The following is a 21,235-nucleotide window of genomic DNA, read 5'->3' on the forward strand; positions in this document are numbered from 1 at the left end:
CATTCGCCTGACTCAGCCACCATCCTCAGGACATTTCTCAAGCTGTGTCTCCCGTCCAGACAACCCTCTGGGCTGGCTGTCACTTCAAATGGCACAGCATCTCAAACAAGGTGTCTGTGGCAAGTGGCAAGTATCTGAGCAGTACCCACTTCCCCTGTCTTACTAGCACCCAGATGTTCCTTTGGGGGAGCGCCCTCCTCACGCTGTGTTAGGGTACTTCCTCACCCTGGGATTGTGGTGTTCCTGGTGGGGGAAATGAAGTCCCTCTCTGGGGCTTGTTCTATCAACTCACAGAGATTTCTCTGTGCTGGGGTTGCTGAGCTGGCAGATTACAAGCCAGGTGACAGCTGGCACTGCAGAGCCATAACCTGGCTGGGACAGAGGCACACAGAACAGGGGACACAGAGGGACAAAGTCCTGATTTCTGTTATAGAATCCCACAAATAACTCCTCGTCCTCATTCTCCACTTCCTCCTCCTCCAGCACCATTCTCTCTCTCTCTCTCTCTCTCTCTCTGTCTCTCTCTCTCTCTGTGTCTCTCTCTCTCTCCCCAGAGCACTGCTTAAACCCCCAGAGGATTTATGGTGGTGCTGGGGCCTGAACCCGGGAGCTTGAAGCCTCATAGATGAAAATCATTTGTATAATAATTATACTGTCTCCGTTGCTCACCCAGTACATTGCCTTGCATGAGGACCTGAGTTCAAGCCCCCAGCCACCACATGGGAGTACCATGCAAAAGGGGAAGCTTCAAGAGCGGTGGAGCAGTGCGGTGGTATCATTATTTTCTGTGTGTTTCTCTCCCTCTCACTCACTTTTTAGCTTTGAAAAGAAAAAAAAAATGTCTACAGGGAGCAGTGGAATTATGTAGGTATGAGGCCCCAGTAGAAACCCTGGCTGAAAAATTAACAAATAAATGTATCTCTTCTTTTGTCCAGATTAACTTTAAGTGAATCGCTGCCATTTGCAATAGGAGCAACCTTGCCACTCAGACTTCTCAACACTCTGTGCGTGAACTATGACCAGGAAAGCTAAGCTGGTTCGCAGTCTCCCATCTCCTGCAGGCTAAGCTGCACCCTGTACTCAGCCTTACTGCTCTGTCTTTGGGTCACCTTCCTCAGTTCCCTATATCCAAACTCTGTGCCTACCCCACTGCCAACAGCTGCTACGTTGGTCATTCTTTGGAGCTCAAGGTGTGCACACTGGTGGCAGCATGGATCCCCATGGAAGCTCATCTTCTTTTTTGTAACCTGTACCTGCTCTTATGGTTCCCCGTGTTGGCTGTGTCCTCTAGTCAGTTACCCCAGAGGTAACTGTCTAGACTATGCCTTTTTTTTTTTTTAAAAAAAACTTTTTCCCCCTTTTGTTGCCCTTGTTGTTTTATCATTGTTGTGGTTATTATTGTTGTTGTTGGATAGGACAGAGAGAAATGGAGAGAGGAAGGGAAGACAGAGAGGGGGAGAGAAAGACAGACACTTGCAGACCTGCTTCACCTCCTGTGAAGCGACTCCCCTGCAGGTGGGGATCCTTGCACTGGTCGTTGTGCTTCATGCCATGTGCCCATGTGCGCTTAACTCGCTGCACTACTGCCAGACCCCCGACTGACTATGCCTTTCTTTTATTTTTTTTATATTTATTTATTCCCTTTTGTTGCCCTTGTTTTTTATTGTTGTAGTTATTATTGATGTTGTTGTTGTTGGATAGGACAGAGAGAAATGGAGAGAGGGGAAGACAGACATGGGGAGAGAAAGATAGACACCTGCAGGCCTGCTTCACTACTTGTGAAGTGACTACCTAGTAGGTAGGGAGCCAGGGGCTCGAACTGGGATCCTTCCGCTGGTCCTTGCTTTGCACCATGTGCGCTTAACCCGTGGCGCTACTGCCGGACTCCTGACTATGCCTTTCTTATCCTTTGTAGTCCACCAGTCACCAGAACCTTTGGATTTGTGTTTCTCAAATCAGTGTCCGTCTCCATGGTTACCTCCTTGGTTCAGGGCTTATCTATCTCCTGGCTTCAAATGAGAGCTTCCAAGCCACCTCTTGGCCTCCTGAATCACCATGCCCTCCTCTCTTCCTTAGATACCTGCCCAGCTTAGCACCCAAGCTTCCTCTGGAGAGGGAAAATTTTTATTGCGTGCATACTAGGGGTCAGGCTCTGAGCAAGCAGCTTCTCACATGTGATCGCTTTCATTTTCACAGCTCTGCTTTATAGATAGGAACACAGAGGTTTAGAGAGGTTAAGTGATTTGCTTAAAGTCTCACATCTGGTCAGCAGAAACGGAATCTTAGTCCAAGCCATTCTGATTCTAATTATCAATTTCCCCCCTAGTAATTCTATGTCATTCCCTTGATTTATCCTTTTAATTCTTTGTGTGTATGTCTGTGTTCATCTCTAGAGTTTCACCACTCTGCGATGACATTTTCAGGTAGGCAGAGAGACAATGAGAGAGAGTGGGGGTAGATAGCCTAATGGTTACACTAAGGAACTCTCATGCCTGAGACTCCAAAGTCCCAGGTTCAATCCCCACACCACTGTAAAACAGACAGAGATATAGAAAGACCATATTAATTATGATGGGGCAGGGCAGGGTTGTACTTATGGCAAAGTAAGGTATTTTGCTGGCCTCAAGATATATATTTAAGATTTTTTTTTTAACTCCAGGGTTATTACTGGGGCTCGGTGTGTGCACTATGAATCCACTGCTCCTGGAATCTATTTTCCCAATTTTGTTGCCCTTGTTGTGGTTGTTATAGCTGTTCTTGTTGCTGGATAGGACAGAGAGAAATCGAGAGAGGAGGGGAGATAGAGGGGGAGAGAAAGACAGACACCTGCAGACCTGCTTCACTGCTTGTGAAGTGACCCCCCTGCAGGTGGGGAGCTGGGGGCTCGAACTGGGATTCTTGTACATGTGCTGCCAGGGATCGAACTCAGAACCTCATGGTTGAGAATCCAGTGCCCTATCCACTGAGCCATTTCCCGGACCATACCACCTCCCTATTTGTTAGAGTTGGCCTTACATCTCTCTAATCCTCACTGGATTATTAACTTGATAAAAATGTCTGGTTCAATCTGCACTTTACCTTTTGCCAAGGACCCAGGTTCAAGCCCCTGTTTCCCAACTGCTGGGGGCATGCTTCATGAGTGGTGTTGTATGCTTTACATTGGGTTCTAGTTCTCCCCCGCCAAGAGAATTGGATCAGTCCTGCTAATTTCGCGGCCGCTTGGCCCCGCCCCAAGGAACCCTGAGAGAGGGTTCCTGAGTTCCAGAGAGAGAGTTAGAGAGTTCCACAGTTGGAGAGTTGAAGAGTTGCAGAGTTCCAGAGTCCCAGAGTTGAAGAGTTCCAGAGTTGGAGAGTTACAGAGTAAGAGAGAGTGCTTGTGCTGCCGCAAAGAGACAGCAGAGTTCTGTTTGGTGATTAGTTTGTCTTAGTTTATGAATCGTTGTTCCTGATAAAGAAATACAGCTTCCCTGCCCAGCAGTTGTCTCCGTGTCTCTGTTACCCACCCGTGAAGCTAGCCCGGCGAGCTAGAGCCTCTGAATTTTAACAACATGTAGGTGTCTATCTTTCTCTCTCTCTCTCTCTTTATCTACCCCTCCACTCTCAATTTCTCTTTGTATTATCTAATTAAAAAATAAATAAAACTGGGGGTTGGGCGGTAGTGCAGCGGTTTAAGTGCACATGGCCCGAAGCGCAAGGACTGGTGTAAGAATTCCGGTTTGAGCCCCAGCTCCCCACCTACAGTGGGGGGGTCGCTTCACAAGTGGTGAAGCAGGTGTCTATCTTTCTCATCCCCTCTCTGTCTTCCCCTCCTCTCTCCATTTCTCTCTGTCCTATCCAACAACAATGACACCAATAACATCACCAAGAATAACCACAACAATGATAAAACAACAAGGGCAACAAAAGGAAAAAAAAAAAGGCCTCCAGAAGCAGTGGATTTGTGGTGCAGAGACTGAGCCCCAGCAATAGCCCTGGAGGCAAAATAAATAAATGAAACTACTGTATTTTACTGTTGACTGTAAACCGTTAATCCCCCGAATAAAGCAAATCCAAGTCTTAACCTTGCTTCCCTCCTTATCCTACCACATAATAGATACTTGATACATGTTGGTTGAATGAAAGAATTAGTGAGTTCTGCATGTCCAAATCTTTCTCTGAGCTTCCTTCTTTAACTTTAAAACTTTTATTTATTGGGAGTCAGGCGGTAGCGCAGCGGGTTAAGCGCACGTGGTGAAAGTGCAAGGACTGGCATAAGGATCCTGGTTCAAGCCCCCGGCTCCCCACTTGCAGTGAAGCAAGCCTGCAGGTGTCTGTCTTTCTCTCCTCCTCACTGTCTTCCCCTCCTCTCTCCATTTTTCTCTGTCCTATCCAACAGTGATGACATCAACAATAATAACTACAACAACAATAAAAACAATGGTGACAAAAAGGAAATAAATAAAAACTTTTATTTATTAATGATTTTTTAAAAATGCAAGTTAGTTTAACTATTTATTTATTTATTCCCTTTTTTTTGCCCTTGTTTTGTTGTAGTTGTTGTTATTGATGTCATTGTTGTTGGATAGGACAGAGAGAAATGGAGAAAGGAGGGGAAGACAGAGAGGGGGAGAAAGGGAGAGACACCTGCAGACCTGCTTCACCACCTGTGAAGCTACTCCCCTGTAGGTGGGGAGCCGGGGGCTCGAACCAGGATCCTTTGTGCCACCAGCACTTAACCCTTTGCGCTATCGCCCGACTCCCGTATTTATTAATGATTAATGATAAAGAAAGAGGGAGTGACCTGGCAGGTGTTATAGTGGTTAAAACCACTGGACTTTCAAACATGGGGTCCTAGGCTCAGTCTCTGCCATCATGTATAACAGAGTAACACTCTGGTTCTATCTTTCTTTTACTCACTCACTCACTCACTCACTCACTCATAAATCTTAAAAGGGGGTCAGGCAATGGTGCACCAGGTTAAGCGTACTTCGTACAAGTGAAAGGACCTGTGCAAGGACCCCGGTTTGAGCCCCCACCTAATGGGGGGGTCACTTCATAAGCGGTGAAGCAGATCTGTAGGTGTCTTAACTTTCTCCCTCTCTGTATCTTCCCTCCCTCTCAATTTCTCTCTGTCCTATCCAATAAAATGAAAAAAAAAAAAAAAAAAGAAAAAAGTCACCAGGAGCAGTGTATTCGTAGTGATGGCATGAACCCCAACGGTAACCCTGGGGGCAAAAAAACAAAAACCAACCAACCAAACAAAACCAAACAAATCTTAAAGAAAGAAAGAAAAAAAGAAAGAAAGGAGTGACGGATAGAGAACCAGAGTATCACACCCAGAACATGTTGTTCTGGGGATCAAATCTCATGCTTGAGAGCCCAACATTTTATACACTGTGCCACCTCCCTTTGACTGGACAAAGGTTTCCCCCTAGAGGATATCCTTGCATTACTGATTCCCCTCTTCTGCCACAGTTTGTGCCAGTCCCCTAGTCCTTCTCCTAGTCTGGCCCACTAGCATGCCCATGATACACCACTAGAGGGCAGGGTGCCACCAGCTCTGCCCTGGCTTGCATTTTCTCCTGCTCAGTGTCTTCTGGGTCAGGCCCTTGGATGGCTCACAGGATGCAGTGCTGAGCTGCCTGAATCCTGGCTTCAGGATCCTGGTGCTCATGTCCCAGCTGCTGAGTGTTGCTTGCTGGTGACTCACATCTGCATGCTTCCCTGAGAACTACCTGTGGCTGAAGAGAGCTGTCCTACCGTGTATCCCTTTACTGGGACAAGTGAACCCAGGGGTTGAAGGGCTGATGAAAAGACCTCCTAGCTTCAGTTTGGGATGACTTTCATGTCCACCCCAGCTCCACAGCAACTCAGGCCAGCTGAAGTCTCTGCTGCACCTGTAATGCTTCCCGGCATCCTCTCTGATCAGTCCTGCTTCTCTCACTCTTTTCCAAAGTCTTTCCTTTTGTGCAAGACTTTTCACAGGAGACTTTCTTTCCAGTTTATGAGAACCCCCCAAACTCAACGTGGTTGTTGTGCTCCCCTTGTCTGATTTGATTCTGGCTCTCTCTCTGCACCCCTAGACCCAAAGTGATCTTTTTATTTAAAAATAAATATTTAATTTTTTTTATTTATTTAATTTTTACCAGAGCATTGCTCAACTCTGGCTTATAGTGGTGCAGGGGATTGAACCTGGACCTCAGACATGAGATTCTTTTTGCATAACCATTATGCTGTCTTCCCAGCCCCAAATGATCTTTTCAAGTCTTTAATTTTTTTCCCTTTTTAATTTTTATTATTTATAAAATAAAAAATATAGAAAAGACCATAGTCTTGACTCCACACAAACTTTTAGATAAGTTATTCAACTTCCTTGAAATACATCACTGAATCATTGATAGGTATTTTGCTGAACCTTTAAGTTGTTTTTGTAGGATAATAATCTTATTTATTTATTTATAAAAAGGAAACACTGACAAAACCATAAGATAAGAGGGGTACAGCTTCGCAGAATTCCCACCACCAGATCTCCGTATCCCCTCCCCTCCCCTGATAGCTTTCCTATTCTTTATCCCTCTGGGAGTATGGACCCAGGGTCACTGTGTGATGCAGAAGGTGGAAGGTCTGGCTTCTGTAATTGCTTCCCCACTGAACATGGGTGTTGACAGGTCGATCCATACTCCCAGCCTGCCTCTCTCTTAAATTATTATCTTTATTTATTGGAATGAGACAGCCAGAAATGGAGAGGGTAGGGGGAGATAGAGAGGGGGAGAGACAGAGAGACACCTGTAACACTGCTTCACCACTCACAAAGCTTTCCCTCTGCCGGTGGAAGCTGAGGCTTGAACCCAGGTCCTTGTGCATTATAACATGTGCACTCAATCAGGTACATCACCACCTGGCCCCTAAAGTCTTATTTATTTAATTTATTTTTCTTTTCTTTTCTTTTCTTTTCTTTTCTTTTTTTTAAGATATTCTTTTTAAAAAATTTTATTTATTTATTCCCTTTTTGTTGCCCTTGTTGTTTTATTGTTGTAGTTATTATTATTGTTGTTGTCGTCATTGTTGGATAGGACAGAGAGAAACAGAGAGAGGAGGGGAAGACAGAGAGGGGGAGAGAAAGATAGACACCTGCAGACCTGCTTCACCGCCTGTGAAGCGACTCCCCTGCAGGTGGGGAGCCGGGGTTCGAACCGGGATCCCCATGCCGGTCCTTGTGCTTTGCACCACCTGCACTTAACCCACTGCGCTACAGCCCGACTCCCTTTATTTCCTTTTCTATCTTTCTTTCTTTCTCTCTCTCTTTCTCTCTCTTCTTTCTTTCTTTCTTTCTTTCTTTCTTTCTTTCTTTCTTTCTTGCCTCCAGGGTTATTGCTGGGGCTCTGTACCTGCACTATGAGTCACTTCTATCTCTTTTAAACATTTGATTTAGCTTGTTGTCATCAGCTGGTCTTTATTGCTCTGGGCCAACTTTATCGAACAGAATGAAGAGTTACTATAGTGCTGAGCTTTTTTCAGCATCATGGGCGTCAGGCGCACTGACCAGGTGAGTTATCTTGCCAGCTCCCCTCCCTTGCCCATCATCTCCACAGCTTCAGCGTTTCACTGCTTTGGGTTGACTTATTCAGATCGAAAGAACGAGACCGAGAGGCAGAGAAAGAAAGCATAGCATCAAAGCTGCCTTAAATGCAGTAGGGGGGCCAGTCTCTTTCTCTCTCATAGTGCCAAGAAATGAGCTTGGGTTTCTTTTTTATTTATTTTATTTTTTTATTTTTAAAGATTTCATTTATTTATGAGAAAGATAGGAGGAGAGAGAAAGAACCAGACATCACTCTGGCACATGTGCTGCCGGGGATCGAACTTGTGACCTCATGCTTGAGAGTCCAAAGCTTTACCACTGTGCCACCTCCCGGACCACTCTTTTTTATTTTTTATTATTATTATTTTTTCTCCTCCAGGGTTATTGCTGGGCTCGGTGCCTGCACCATGAATCCACCGCTCCTGGAGGCCATTCCCCCCCCCCCCTTTTGTTGCCCTTGTTGTAGCTTCGTTGTGGCTATTATTATTGCCCTTGTTGACGCAATTCTTTGTTGGATAGGACAGAGAGAAATGGAGAGAGGAGGGGAAGACAGAGAAGGGGAGAGAAAGATAGACACCTGCAGACCTGCTTCACCGCCTGTGAAGCGACACCCTTGCAGGTGGGGAGCCAGGGCTCGAACCGGGATCCTTACGCTGGTCCCTGTGCTTTGCACCACATGCGCTTAACCCACTGCGCCACCGCCTGACCCCCAACTCTTTTTTATTTTTCATATAGCCAGATTCAAATCTGGGCGATACACATGGCAAAGCTGCACACTATCCAAGTGAGCTATTGCGTTGACCCACTTGGGGGCTGTTGTATGTGTGATACCACTGAGAAACTTCCTGAGCCCAATTCATATTCATATTCATATTCATATTCATATTCATATTATCTCTCTCCCTTTCCCTCTCTCCTTATTTTCTTTCCTTCTTTGCTTTGTTTAGAAGGGGAAAGAGAGTGAAGAGAGAGAAAAGACAACAATGCAATGCTCCACCATCCATGGAGCTCACTTAGTACTACCTATTCATGGTGTTTCGGTGTGGTGCCAGGACTCAAAACCAGGGCCCTAGTATGGAAATTAGCGGGTCAGCTACCCTCTTAGCCCCCACAGCCACTTCTTCCCCTGGCGGTTTAGTGTGACTTCCTTAGTAAGTGGCCGCTACAGTGCCCTCTCCCCCTCCTGGGCTCTTCACAGATGAGTCCTCCTGGAGCCATGAGGGTAGTGCCTCCTCCCTTGCACTGCTCTCACCTCTCACACCCGCCTGCTTTGCTGCAGGTCCGGCCTCAACACATGTTGGGCCTGGGGTGTGAGTACAGATCAAGGATCACAACTCTTGTGTTTAAAAATTGAAAACATACAACTCAAGTTAACAAACTGTTAAATAAAATATGTTCTCATCTTTTTACCTTTACAAGTAGAGACCTAATGGTTTGGGATTTAGTTTAAATCTGGATTTTAAGCCAAAAATACAAACAAACTAAAAAGGGAGGGCTGGGTAGGCGGTGACACACCTGGCAGAGTATACACAGTGTTATGTGTGAGGACCTGGGTTCGAGCCTCTGGTCCCTACCTTCAGAGGGAGGTGGTGAGCTTCATGAGTGGTGAAGCTGGGCTGCAGATAGCTCTCCTTTCCTATGTCCCTCCCCCTTTCCTCTCCATTTCTCTGTGTAGCTATCAATAAAAAAAGAAAGGAAAAAGAACACTTGGATTTTATTCAGCCTTTAAGCATTCCATAGCGGGATGTGGAGATGTGGAGGGCGGCTGATTTTGGTCACTGGTCCTCAGTGTACTTATTTCCCACCCTTGACTCCATCTTGTCCTGAGAAGGGACCCTCATGGATCTCCCTGTCTACACCTCCCAATTCTGGTCCCTACTCCAAGAAATGGTTGCCCCTAGTCAGCCTTTGGATCAAGGATTGTACCAGTGGCTCCAGCATTAGGAGCGCAGGTGTTACCTGAGCCTGAAAGGGACCATCTGGGCTAGGAGCTCCCCTATTTTTTTTTTTTTCCCAGAGCAGAGCACTGCTCAGCTATGGCTTATGGGGGCACTGAAGATTGAGCCTGTGATCTCTAGTGCTTCAGGCATTGTTGGTATGCTTCTAAAACCCCTTCTGTTTCATTAGTTTAATCCCCCCTGCTTAACACTATTCTATTTACATAACCACTTCATTCTATTTACATAACCATTGTTAACAAGCACCACCCTCCCTCCAGGGCATTGGTGGTTCAGTGGTAGAATTCTTGCCTGCTCCGCCCCCTCTCCTTGTCATACCCTGATTTTCACCAGTCACTTTTCTCTCCACCCTCTCTGCGTCGCATCCTGTTCCCACCCTACTGGGCTAGTATATTTATAAGGACAAGATTGTTTGTAGTTTTTAGTTTAGCTTAGCTTGGTATAGATTGTGCTGCGTCCTGCATGAATAAAGAGATACTGCGTACAACCCAGCCATGAGTCCCGGGTCGTCTGTTACCCGCCCGTGAAGCCAGCCCGTCAAAAACAACAAGGCATGAAAGTCTTTTGCAGAAACATTACACTATCTTCTCTGCCCACTCAGGTATTTCAGAAGGTGGTTGAGGTTCAGGCAGGTAGACCTTGGGGTGGGGCATAGCCAGAAGAGGTGAGCATGGGGCCCAGGTCAGAGCTACTCTTGCCAGCCAGAGGGCAGCTGTTTATTGCTTTGCAGTCATTTTGTTTTTACATTTTATTGGGTAGGACAGAGAAATTGAGAGAGGAGGGGGAAATAGAGAAGGAGAGAGAGAAAATAGACAACTGCAGACCTGCTTCCCCGCCCAGGTCCCCCTGCAGGTGGGGAGCCTGAGAGTTTGAACCCGAAGCCTCAAGTGGGTCATTGTGTTTAGTAGTGGTTTGACTTCCTGATGTGCCCCTCAAGCCCATCATGGGCACAGAGCAGGTGTCCAATGTGTATTTGTCAGAGGAGTGTGCAGGCTGGGTCTGGAAGGGATGTGAGGATGTGACTTCATTACTGAGGACAGGCACTGAAAGTCAGAACTAGGAAGGAGAACTTTACAGGGGTTCCTAAATTAGGATGCATGAGCATGGTTGCATGCGGAGGCACTGACTTTTCTCATCTCCTTCCTCCTGTTTTCTTTTTAATATTTTATTTCTTTGCATGAGAGAGATACAGAGAGACCAGAACCCTACTCAGCTCTGGCTAGCTCCGCCAGGCCCTCACCAGCTGATCCTCTTTCCCCACAGCTCTGCAGCCCTGCATCCATACCCTTCACCTCTCTGTTCTTTGGCCTGTGTCATCTGGTTATCTGTCTGCCTGGCCCTCTGTGCTCCTTGTTCTTCATCCAAAATCTCTTGTCCCCTCTGGCCCTTTTGCTTCCTTCTATCCATAGTTCTTTGATCCTGTCACTGTTCTTGTTACCAGACTCCTCAGAAACCTTCCTCTTTCTTGAAGTCTCGACAGTTTTTTGCCCATCTCTGCCTTAGCTCTGTGCCCCTCTTCCTCCATTAATCCAGATTCATGAGGACCTCCCATGTGTTTTTCCTATATCCCAGGTCTATACCTACTGCCTTCTGGGCTACATTCGTGTCTCCCTTTGTCTGTTACTCCTCCCCATCCCCTCCCATCCCCAGCCTCCTCTCCCCTTCCCTCCCCTCTCCTCCCCCACTTATCATCCCCTCCCCTCTCCTCCCCTCCCCTCCACCTCCCTTCCCCTCTCCCCACCAATCATCCCCTCTCCACTCCTCCCCTCTCCTCTCCTTCCCTTCCCATCCTCTTCTCCTCCCCTCCCTTCTCCTCCCCTCCCCTCCCCTCTTCCCACCTATCATCCCCTCTCTCCACTCTTCCCCTTCCCTCCTCTCCCCTCCCCTCATCTCCTGTGTTTATCACCAGAGTTATTGCTGGAATTTGGTGCCTGCACAATGAATCCATCCTCTGGATACCTCCCTCCCTTCCTCCCTTCCATCTTTCCTTCCTTCCTTCCTTCCTTCCTACCTTTTTCTCCCTCCAATCCTTCTTTTTCTTTTCCTTTCTTTTGTGTCAAAGGACAGAGAAAAACTAAGAGGGGAAGGGAACGTAAAAAAGAAGAGAGAGAGAGAGACACCTGCAACACTGCTTCACCATGGAGCTGGGTGGTGGTGCACTTGGCTGAGGGCATGTATTACAATGCACAAGGACCTGGGTTCGAGCCTCCAGTCCCCACCTGCAGGGGAAAGCTATACCCCCCTCCCTCTTGATTTCTAGCTATCTCTATCTAATAAATAAAAAAATATTGCTTCACCACTTGTGAAGCTTCCCTGTCCCTACTCCACTTTGTTATGTCCCCCCCCCCCCCAGGATTATTGCTGGGACTTGATGCCTGCACTATGAATCCACTGCTCCCAACAGCCATGATCTCTTTTTCCCTCTCTTTCTTTCTTTCTTTCTTTCTTTCTCCCTTTCTTTCTTCCTTTCTTTCTTTTGACTTCAGGGTTATCAGTGGAGCTTGGTGTCTGCACTATGAATCCTCTGCTCCTGGAGGCCACTTTTCTTTTTTTCATTTTTATTAAATAGGACAGAGAGAAGTTGAGAGGGGAGGGGGGATAGAGAGGGAGAAAGAAAGAACAGACACCTGCAGACCTGCTTCACCACTTGTGAAACGATGGCCCTGCAGGTGGGGAGCCAGGGGCTCAAACTGGGATCCTTGTGTGGGTCCTTGCACTTAGTACTATGTGTGCTTAACCTGTTGCACCACTACACAGCTCCTCTTTTTTTTCCATTCTATTTTTATTTGACAGGACAGAGAGAAATTGAGAGGGGAGGGGAGATAGAGAGAGGGGGTCAGGTGGTGGCACGCTGGGTTAAGCGCACATAGTGAGAGTGCAAAGACCCACACAAGGATCCTGGTTTGAGTCCCTGGTTCCCCGCCTGAAAAAGGGTCGCTTCACAAGCGGTGAAGCAGGTCTGCAGGTGTCTATATTTCTCTCCCCCTCTCTGTCTCCCCCTCCCCTCTCAATTTCTCCCTGTTCTATCCAATAAAAATGGAAAAATGGTTGCCAGGAGCAGTGGATTCATAGTGCCAGCCCTGGACCCCAGTGATAACCCTGTAGGCAATAAATAAATAAATAAATACAAATAAGAGAGAGAAGAAAAAGATAGACACCTCCAGACCTGCTTCACCTCTCATGAAGCGTTCCCCCAGCAGGTGGGGAGTAGAGCTCAAAGCTGGGTCCTTGAGCATAGTGACATGTGCACTAGTCCACCTGGCTTCATTTTTTTCACCGCCATTTCCCTGTCCTCAGATGTCCTTGAGCAATTAGTCTCAGTGTCTGTCTCCCCTGCTGGCAGAGGACCCCATCAGCTACCTCCTGGGTCTCCTCTTGGTGTGGCAGCCCCTCCCCTCTGTGCCTGGGCCCTTTCCTCTGGTCCACCCTCTCCACAGACTCCTTTCCCTGCTTAGTGGAGCCTGTTCTGAGCTCCAATTGACTTGAGCTTGTTTAGTCTGACTCCTTTAGCTTGTTAGGGGCTTAGCCTCCCACCTCTCCTCTGAGCTCTCCAGTAAACAAGAGGATCAAGCAGATCTGACAGCTGCCGGAGAGCCAGTGTCTGGCCAGGCCAGGCCAGACAGCATGGAAAAAATAGGCTTCAGTCAATGCTTCCTTTTACAATGCAGGACATTATGGGGTCTCTTTCTTAGGTCTAATTTGTCTTAGAGATTCACTTTGTGGGAATATGTATGGGGTTCTCTATGATCCCCATTTTCATTTTGTGGTTGTGTTCCTAGCCCTCCCATTCTTCTGCAAAACAGCACTTAATCTGGCAATTTTTTAAAACATTGACTTATTGAACACTAAAGTTTTTTGTTTTTTCTCCTCCAGGGTTATTGCTGGGCTCGGTGCCTGCACCATGAATCCACCGCTCCTGGAGGCCATTTTCCCCCCTTTTTGTTGCCCTAGTTGTTGCAGCCTCGTTGCGGTTATTATTGCCATTGTTGACGTTGCTTTGTTGTTGGATAGGACAGAGAGAAATGGAGAGAGGAGGGGAAGACAGAGAGAGAGGGGAGAGAAAGATAGACACCTGCAGACCTGCTTCACCGCCTGTGAAGCGACTCCCCTGCAGGTGGGGAGCCGGGGGCTCGAACCGGGATCCTTACACCGGTCCCTGCGCTTTGCGCCACGTGCGCTTAACCCACTGCGCCACCGCCCGACCCCCTGAACACTAAAGTTTATTGCATAAACGTTGTGCTATCTTCTCAGCCCCATTTTCCTTTTTTTTTTTTTGTTGAAGTTTTTATTATCTTTATTTATTTATCCAATAGGATAGAGACAGCTAGAAATCAAGAGGGAAGGAGGTGATAGAGAGGGAGAGAGGCAGAGAGACACCTGCCACCCTGCTTCACTACCACAAAGCTTTTCCCCTACAGGTGGGAACTGGAGGCTCGAACCTGGGTCCTTGTGCATTGTAACGTGTGCTCAACCAGGTGCACCACCATCCGCCCCCTCCAGCCCCATTTTTCATTTTCAGTTGGTCAGATTTTGCCAGACTGAAGCCTGAAGCACCATGGATAAAGCCTTAGATTCTCAAGCCTGAGGTCCTCAGTTCAACCCCTGGCATCCTGTGTAAGAGTGCTGTTCTACTTCTCTATCCCATTAATAAATAATAAGACGGAGAGGAGGAGAAAAAGACACCTGCAGACCTGCTTCACTGCTTGTGAAACACCCCCCGCTGCAGATGGGGAGCTAGGGCTCGAACCAGGATCCTTGCACTGTCCTTGTGTTTTGCAATATGTGTGCACAGCTTAATCTGCTGTGCCACCACCAGACACCCCCAGGTTCATTTTTATAGCTGATAATTCTGGGGCTGCTGGCCACCTAGATCTCTCTTTGTGCTGGCAACACAGGCCTGTCAACCCATGGGAGTGTTTGTGTCCCTTGCGAAGGTAGGGACTAACTTTTAGTGCCCAGAGTCCTGTTCTAGCACAGGCCCTATCTAAACAGCGCCAGGCAGGTTTAAACATCTCTTAGGCTAATTCCTAGAATCCCCATTCCAACTTCTACTCAGGGATGATAGTTCTAAGAGGTGTTAGGGGATTAGGTTGGGAATATAGGTCACCTCCCCAGCCATCTGGGAACTAGGATGAGTGAGAGAGAGGAAGAGAGAGGGACAGAGCACTCAGGGAAAAGGTGAGAGGAAGCAGGGGGCACGCGAGGGCAGTTATCAGAGTGTTTCTGCTGGACTGCACCTGCTAGATTTCAGTGTCCCTCAGTGGCCCAGAAGAAAGGAGGAGCGGTTCTCAGCCCCCTTCTCTTCCTGCCAAGCTGGGGTGTCTGCAAGAGTGGGAGAGACTGGGGACTGAATGGGCAAGTCCTGTGAGTCACTGAGGGTCGCTTTTATTTCTGATGCCATAATTGTGAGCTGAGGGGCAGACTAAACATTTCCTGAAAAGAAGACATGGATTTCACAGGCCAGGTGAAAGTGGACTCAGAAGGGCTTGCACAGCCCCCGACACTGACACAGGGGCTGTTGCAGGGCGAGTGTGTTGGATGCTGCTACCTTTAAGCCTGCTCTCCTTCCTGCTTTTTTTTTTTTTTTTTTTACCAAGGGCTGAAGTGTGCTGCTGCTGCTCCTCTTCCTCCTCCTCATCCTCTTTTTCTCTCTTATAGGAACAGAGAGATAGAAAGGCAGAGAGGGAGAGAGAGAGAGAGAGAGCGACCACAGGACCAAAGCCTTCTTTAGTGCAACAAGGGCTAGGCTATAAACTGGCTGTGTACATGGCAAAGCAGCACACAGATAAAGTGAGACTATTTACCAGTCCTGAAGTCTCTCTTTCTTTCTTTCTTTTAAAAGAAAAATAATTTACTTTAATGAAAGAGACAGACAGAGAGAGACAGAGAGAGAGGGAGAGAGAGAGAGGGAGAGACAGACAGAGAGACAGGCCAGAGCACTGCTCAGCTCAGGAGTGAACCTGGGACCTCAGAGACTCAGGCACGAAAATCATTTGCATTTTGCATAACCGTTGCGGTATTTCTCCAGCCTTGAAGTGTGTTTTTTATGATGATCCGGCTGATTCTTTTCTCCAAACTGGAGGCTGAGTATGTGTCAACTGGATCTTTAGTGGGGAGCTGTGCTGGGGAAGAGGCTGCCTTCCCCTTGAGGACTGACATCCTTGTCCTCTCCTCCACCCCGCCCCCATAAGATATGCAAATATTCCCTTGGCCTCATTGGTGGGAGGCCTGAGGACCACAGATGACCTCAGAGAGCTGGCCCTTTAAGAGCACCCTGTGACTCTGTGCCCACAGCCCCCTTGTTCTGAGCAGGGAGGCACCAGGCCCTGCTCCATGGGGCCTCTAGTCTCTGGGGAAGCTGTGCCAGCCCTGCTTTGACAGTGACTACAACTCTGACATCCCTAAGGTGAGTATGTCTAGGGCCTTCTCAGGCGCCAGGCCTCTCATCTAGCTGGGACCCCTTCCTCTGACACCTGCTTTCTGCCCCCTGGGGTCAGGGACTCTTAAACTTTTTCTTTTCTTTCCTTTTCTTTTCTTTCTTTCTTTCTTTCTTCATTCTTGCCTCCTGGGCTATCGCTGGGACTCGGTGCTAACACTACAAGTCAACTGTTCCTGGAGGCCATTTTTTCCATTTTTTTTTTTTAATTAGGACAGAGAGAAATTGAGACAGGAGGGGAAGATAGACAGGGGAGACAGAAAGACACCTGCAGACCTGCTTCACAGCTTGTGTAGTGAACCCCCTGCAAGTGGGGAACTGGGGGCTTGAACCAGGATCCTTACACGGGTCTTTGCTCTTCATACCATGTGCGCTTAACCCGGTGTACTACCATCTGGTCTCCTTTCTTTTATTTTTTAAAAGAATATTATTTATTTATGTACTTTGGATAGAGACAGAGAGGAATTGAGAGGGAAGGGGGATATAAAGAGGGAGAGGAAGGGGGAGAGGGAGAGGGAGAGAGAGAGAGAGAGAGGGAGACTTGCAACACTGTTTCACTACGTCATGAAGCTTCCCACCACAAGTGGGGGCCAAGTCGGGGCTTGAATCTGGGTCCTTGAGTCACCACCAGCCCCTGCATTTTCTTTTCTAACTATTATTTATTTTAATGAGGGAGACACAGAGGGAAAGATATAAATATAAATCTATCTATCTATCTATCTATCTATCTATCAGAGCACTGTTTAGCTCTAGTTTATGGTGGTTTTGGGGATTGAATCTGGGACCTCAGAGCCTCAGGCATATATCTTTTCATAAACATCTGTTTTCTCCCCAGTCCACCCTCATACTTTTGTCCCCTGCTCCGTATCCATCCACCCAAATGGCCTTAAGTCTTTCACTATGAGTGCATCAGAAAGACCAACAATCTCCCTCATAGTCTCCACATCTCATTCTCTCTGGATGCATCTCTACCGTCTTGCCAAGGATCAACTCTATCTTTGTTATGCTTCCCTCTGTTTTGTCAAAAGCAGGAGACACAGGGCAACACTCATCCCCCAGACAGGAGGTGAGATCCTGGTTCCTCCTCTCTGCGTCTCTGAGCACAGCCTGGGGGTCTGAGATGTGATTAGGAGTCCTACTCAGCTGCGGAGCTTCAAGATGAAGCCAGGTTATAGGCTTGGGGATGATCAGTCCCAGTCTTGTCCCTGTTAGGACTGGGGAGGGTTGTTGGGACCAGGAGCTGGGCTTGGGCTTGGGACTTCCAGGCAGTGGAGGATCACTCGTGTCATCTCACTAAAGGGTCTGTTGGTTGATAACAGAAAAGAGAGGTTCTTGGTGACACAAATTTGGGACACTTAGTGTTGAAGATGAACAGGTGGCTAAAGGAAAGACTCAGATTGATATGCACCTGTGTTTCGAGACTCTAATAGGTGGACACTGGAGGTGACATTTGTCAAAATTCTCTGGGCATGGCCATCTCCTTGGGTATGTCCCAGACTATAGAGTTTCATAGAACATTCTTTAGGAAATGCAAAAATCTAACAGCTTTCACTGAACAGAGTGGGGAGTTGTATCAGAAAGGGAGAGATGATCTGTTTAAGTTCACAAAGCAGAGCAGGATTCGAATAGAGAGGATGAATTGTCTCATTCCCTTGGTGAGGCTAGCCTTGGGGAAAGATGTTCACCACTCATTCTAACTGTACTAGAGTTGTTTCCAGAAGCTTTCTCTTTCTCATTTATTTATTTATTTAGTCCTATTAATGAAAGAGAGAGGAGAGATAGATAGATAGATAGATGGAGAGAGATGGAATCTAAGATCACTCTGGCAGATACAATGCAGGGGATTGAACTCAGGACCTCATGCTTGAGAGTCTATCGCTTTATCCACTGTGCCACCTTCTGGACCCCAATCTTTCTTTCTCTCTCCCTCCCCCCATACCTTGGAAAGCCTCTTCCTACTATGAAAGAGACTCATTGATCCATAGAACAGAGGTTTTCTATGTACAAGGCCTGGGTGCTCTGAGAGAGACAGAGAGCTATAATAGCACATTATCCTTATATGCTAACACTCACAGCATACATGCCTTCCTGCTGTCCTGAAATACACACACATTCTGTCAAAGTTAATTAAGCAAGCTGTTTTAATTGCTTGGAATGGAATGATGCCTCTTGAGAGGATAGAGCCTCTCAGAGTGTCCCGGCATTGGAGTTGGCAGCACGGCTAGATTCTTCTTGCTTTTCAAGGAGCCCAGAGGCACCATTGGGCCAGAGGCTGTGCTAACCTCATCCTCATGTCAGCTTGCAAGCTGCTTGCCTGCAGTCAGGAGCCTTTGCTGCTTGGAAGCTTGCTTCTGAGCCCATGGGATGACTATTTGGGGAGCAGGGCTGCATCATCACCTTGACTTTGAAGAACTCTGACTCTGAAGAACTTGAGCTTTGGGGGTGGGGGAGCAGGCTGGGATGAAGAGGGTAGGCAGGGCACTTCCAGCTGCTCCAAATCACCCCCTCTCTTTCACAGGTGCACCCCTCCTAGGCCTGCCCCAGCATGGCACTGTCTCCCAGCCCCCTGGCCATGGAGTATGTCAATGATTTTGACTTGATGAAGTTTGAAGTAAAGCGGGAACCGTGTGAGGGGCGGTTCGGACCCCCCACAGCCTCACTGGGCTCCACACCCTACAGCTCCGTGCCACCTTCACCCACTTTCAGTGACCCAGGCATGGTGGGGGCTAGTGAGGGCCCCCGGCCAGGCCTGGAGGAGTTGTACTGGCTGGCAACTTTGCAGCAGCAGCTGGGAGCTGGGGAGGTGCTGGGGCTGAGCCCAGAGGAGGCCGTGGAGTTGCTGCAGGATCAGAGCCCCGTGCCTGTTGAGGGGCCCCATGACTACTATCCAGGCAGCCCTGAAGAGACAGGAGGCCAGCATGTCCAGGTGAGTGACTCTGGAGCTGGTCTGAGGAGGGGGCTGGGCAAGTGGAAACCAGGAGGGAGAATGCCTGGAGACCGAAGGCTGGGAAAGAAACAGAGAGCGGGTCAAGGGCAGAGGGCAGAGGGCCCTCCTCTGGTGTCCCTCTCCTGTTTTTCCTAGTGGAGAAAAGGGATGGATCAAACCAGGAGGTAGGGGAGGTGATTTGGTTAGAAAAGGATGGAAAGGGGCAGTGGATGAAAATTCAGGCCTGGGCCTGCAGATGACGGCCAGGAGCTAAACAGATACACCGTGGAAACTAGGGAGATGGAGCTGGGTCCCGCTTAAAGGACTCCAGGAATGGGGATGGGGTTGGCCTTTTCAAGACATTGAGCCTGTTCAGCCCCAACCTTCTCAGCAAGGATTGGGATTCATCCTATTAATTATAGACACAGATGGGGGTGGGGTGAGGGTGGTTGAGGGCATTAGACGTAATCCAAATCCTTTGAGGGTCACAGGGTTGTGGCCTTCGGGACATGGGAGACAGACAGAAGCCTTGGAGGGGCAGGGCCCTCTTGACACCCGTGGGCCTGGGCTGCTGCGGGGCGTGGGGGAGAAAGGTTTGAGGGGCAGGATTGGGGACGCGGAGGGGTCTCGGGGCATGTTGGGACTTGGGGTGGGTCCTGGACAGCGACCTGGGTATTTGTGCAAGGGCGAGCGCTCAGCGAGAGGCGGTAGCCGGGGGCGGGGCTTATAGGGGCGGGGCACCGGTGGGCGGGGCTTCGACGGGCGGGCTCGGCGCAGCTTGGCGACCCACACCGCTGCGCCTGTGCCCCGGGCACTGACCCGCCTCTGCTCGGTCCCTCAGCAGCTGGCTGAACGGTTTTCCGACGCCGCGCTGGTGTCGATGTCGGTGCGGGAGCTGAACCGGCAGCTGCGGGGCTGCGGGCGCGACGAGGCGCTGCGGCTGAAGCAGAGGCGCCGCACGCTGAAGAACCGCGGCTACGCGCAGGCCTGCCGCTCCAAGCGGCTGCAGCAGCGGCGCGGCCTGGAGGCCGAGCGCGCCCGCCTGGCTTCCCAGCTGGACGCGCTGCGGGCCGAGGTGGCGCGCCTGGCCCGGGAGCGCGACCTCTACAAGGCGCGCTGTGACCGGCTGGCCTCGGGCGGCCCCGGGGCGAGCGAGCACGGCCACTTCTTCCTGGGGGTGGTCGAGTAGGAGGGCAGCCCGGGGCGCCTCCCAGCCCCTTCCTAGCACCACGCAACCCCCACCAACACGCATTTCCTGGCCTCTCAAGGCGTGCTTCGAGATTAGATGTTGCTCATTTTCCGGGAGACGGGGCTCACCCACTCATGCAGAAGGTGTTGGGAAATCCATTACCTCCTGCCCCAACCTACTGACATCTAAAGCCAGGCACTGTGTGTAGTGGGGGGTGGGGGGTGGACTGGGTCATGGAGGGGTGATGCAATGAATGGCAGGTGGAGGAATGGTGGGGCTCCCCCACCCCTCAGTTTAGTATTTAATTCAAGGTTTTGAAGCAGTACATAGGGTGGTAATTAGCAATGAGGCTGCATTTTTGTTTCGGGGCTGGGAACCTTCCCGCTTGGAGAATAATACATTTTTCAAGATTTCAGCTTCCACTAGCAAGACAGACTAGGAATGTTAGCCAAGAGGCTTTCTTCCTACCCAGCCTAGTGGTCTCCAGGGCTTAGAGCAGCACAGTCCAAGGAGGCAAAGGGTGGTGATGGTTGGGGTGGGCCTGGAGAAGCGCGGGAAGGAGTCTGGAGACCCGGGCACTAGTTGCTGTGTTGCAGGATCCCTTTGTCACCTTGAGCAAATCATTAGCTCCTTGAGATTCAGTCACCTGCTCAAATCCTCATACAATCCTCATCATGGAAGGCCCTCTGACACCTTTCCAGTTTTCTGTTATCTTCTTAGTGTGGGAGCTTTGGTAATTTCCCCCTGAAGCCCTCAGGGCAGCCTCACATGCAAGGGCTTCCTGCAAGCAGCCTGGACACGGCCCTCAGCTGCCCACCTAGGCTGCCTCAACCTCCTGACTGGAAGAGGATGCTCTTGACACCTTCTGTGGCTCTGAGAGCCAAGGGGTGACTTGCCCTAGCATGCTGAGCTTTTGTGAATTAAATGTGGAGTTCAGGTGGAATTCCATGCTGTTGGCTAAATTATTATTATTATTTTGCATATTTAGCCTTGTTTCAGGCTTCACTGTGTGTGTGTGTGCGTGTGCGCGTGTGCGCGTGTGCGTGTGTGTGTGTGTGTGTGTGTGTGTGTGTGAGAGAGAGAGAGAGAGAGAGAGAAAGAGAGAGAGAGAGATGTATGCATTGGGGAGGGCAGGGATTAGACCAGGTGCCAGATGGGGCTTCTCTCC

General features: G+C 49.0%; 1 protein-coding gene across 1 annotated transcript; it reads left to right on the forward strand.

Moving 5' to 3' along the window:
- The first annotated feature begins 18,357 nt into the window (after positions 1-18,357).
- Positions 18,358-20,991, forward strand: NRL (neural retina leucine zipper). The gene is made up of 2 exons (XM_016193828.2): positions 18,358-18,878; positions 19,723-20,991. Exons 1-2 carry the CDS (start codon positions 18,498-18,500, stop codon positions 20,065-20,067), a joined length of 726 nt encoding a protein of 241 aa, XP_016049314.2. The 5' UTR covers positions 18,358-18,497; the 3' UTR covers positions 20,068-20,991.
- Positions 20,992-21,235: the final 244 nt, after the last annotated feature.

The sequence above is a fragment of the Erinaceus europaeus genome, chromosome 16 (assembly GCF_950295315.1).
Source record: "Erinaceus europaeus chromosome 16, mEriEur2.1, whole genome shotgun sequence".
NCBI lineage: Eukaryota > Metazoa > Chordata > Mammalia > Eulipotyphla > Erinaceidae > Erinaceus > Erinaceus europaeus.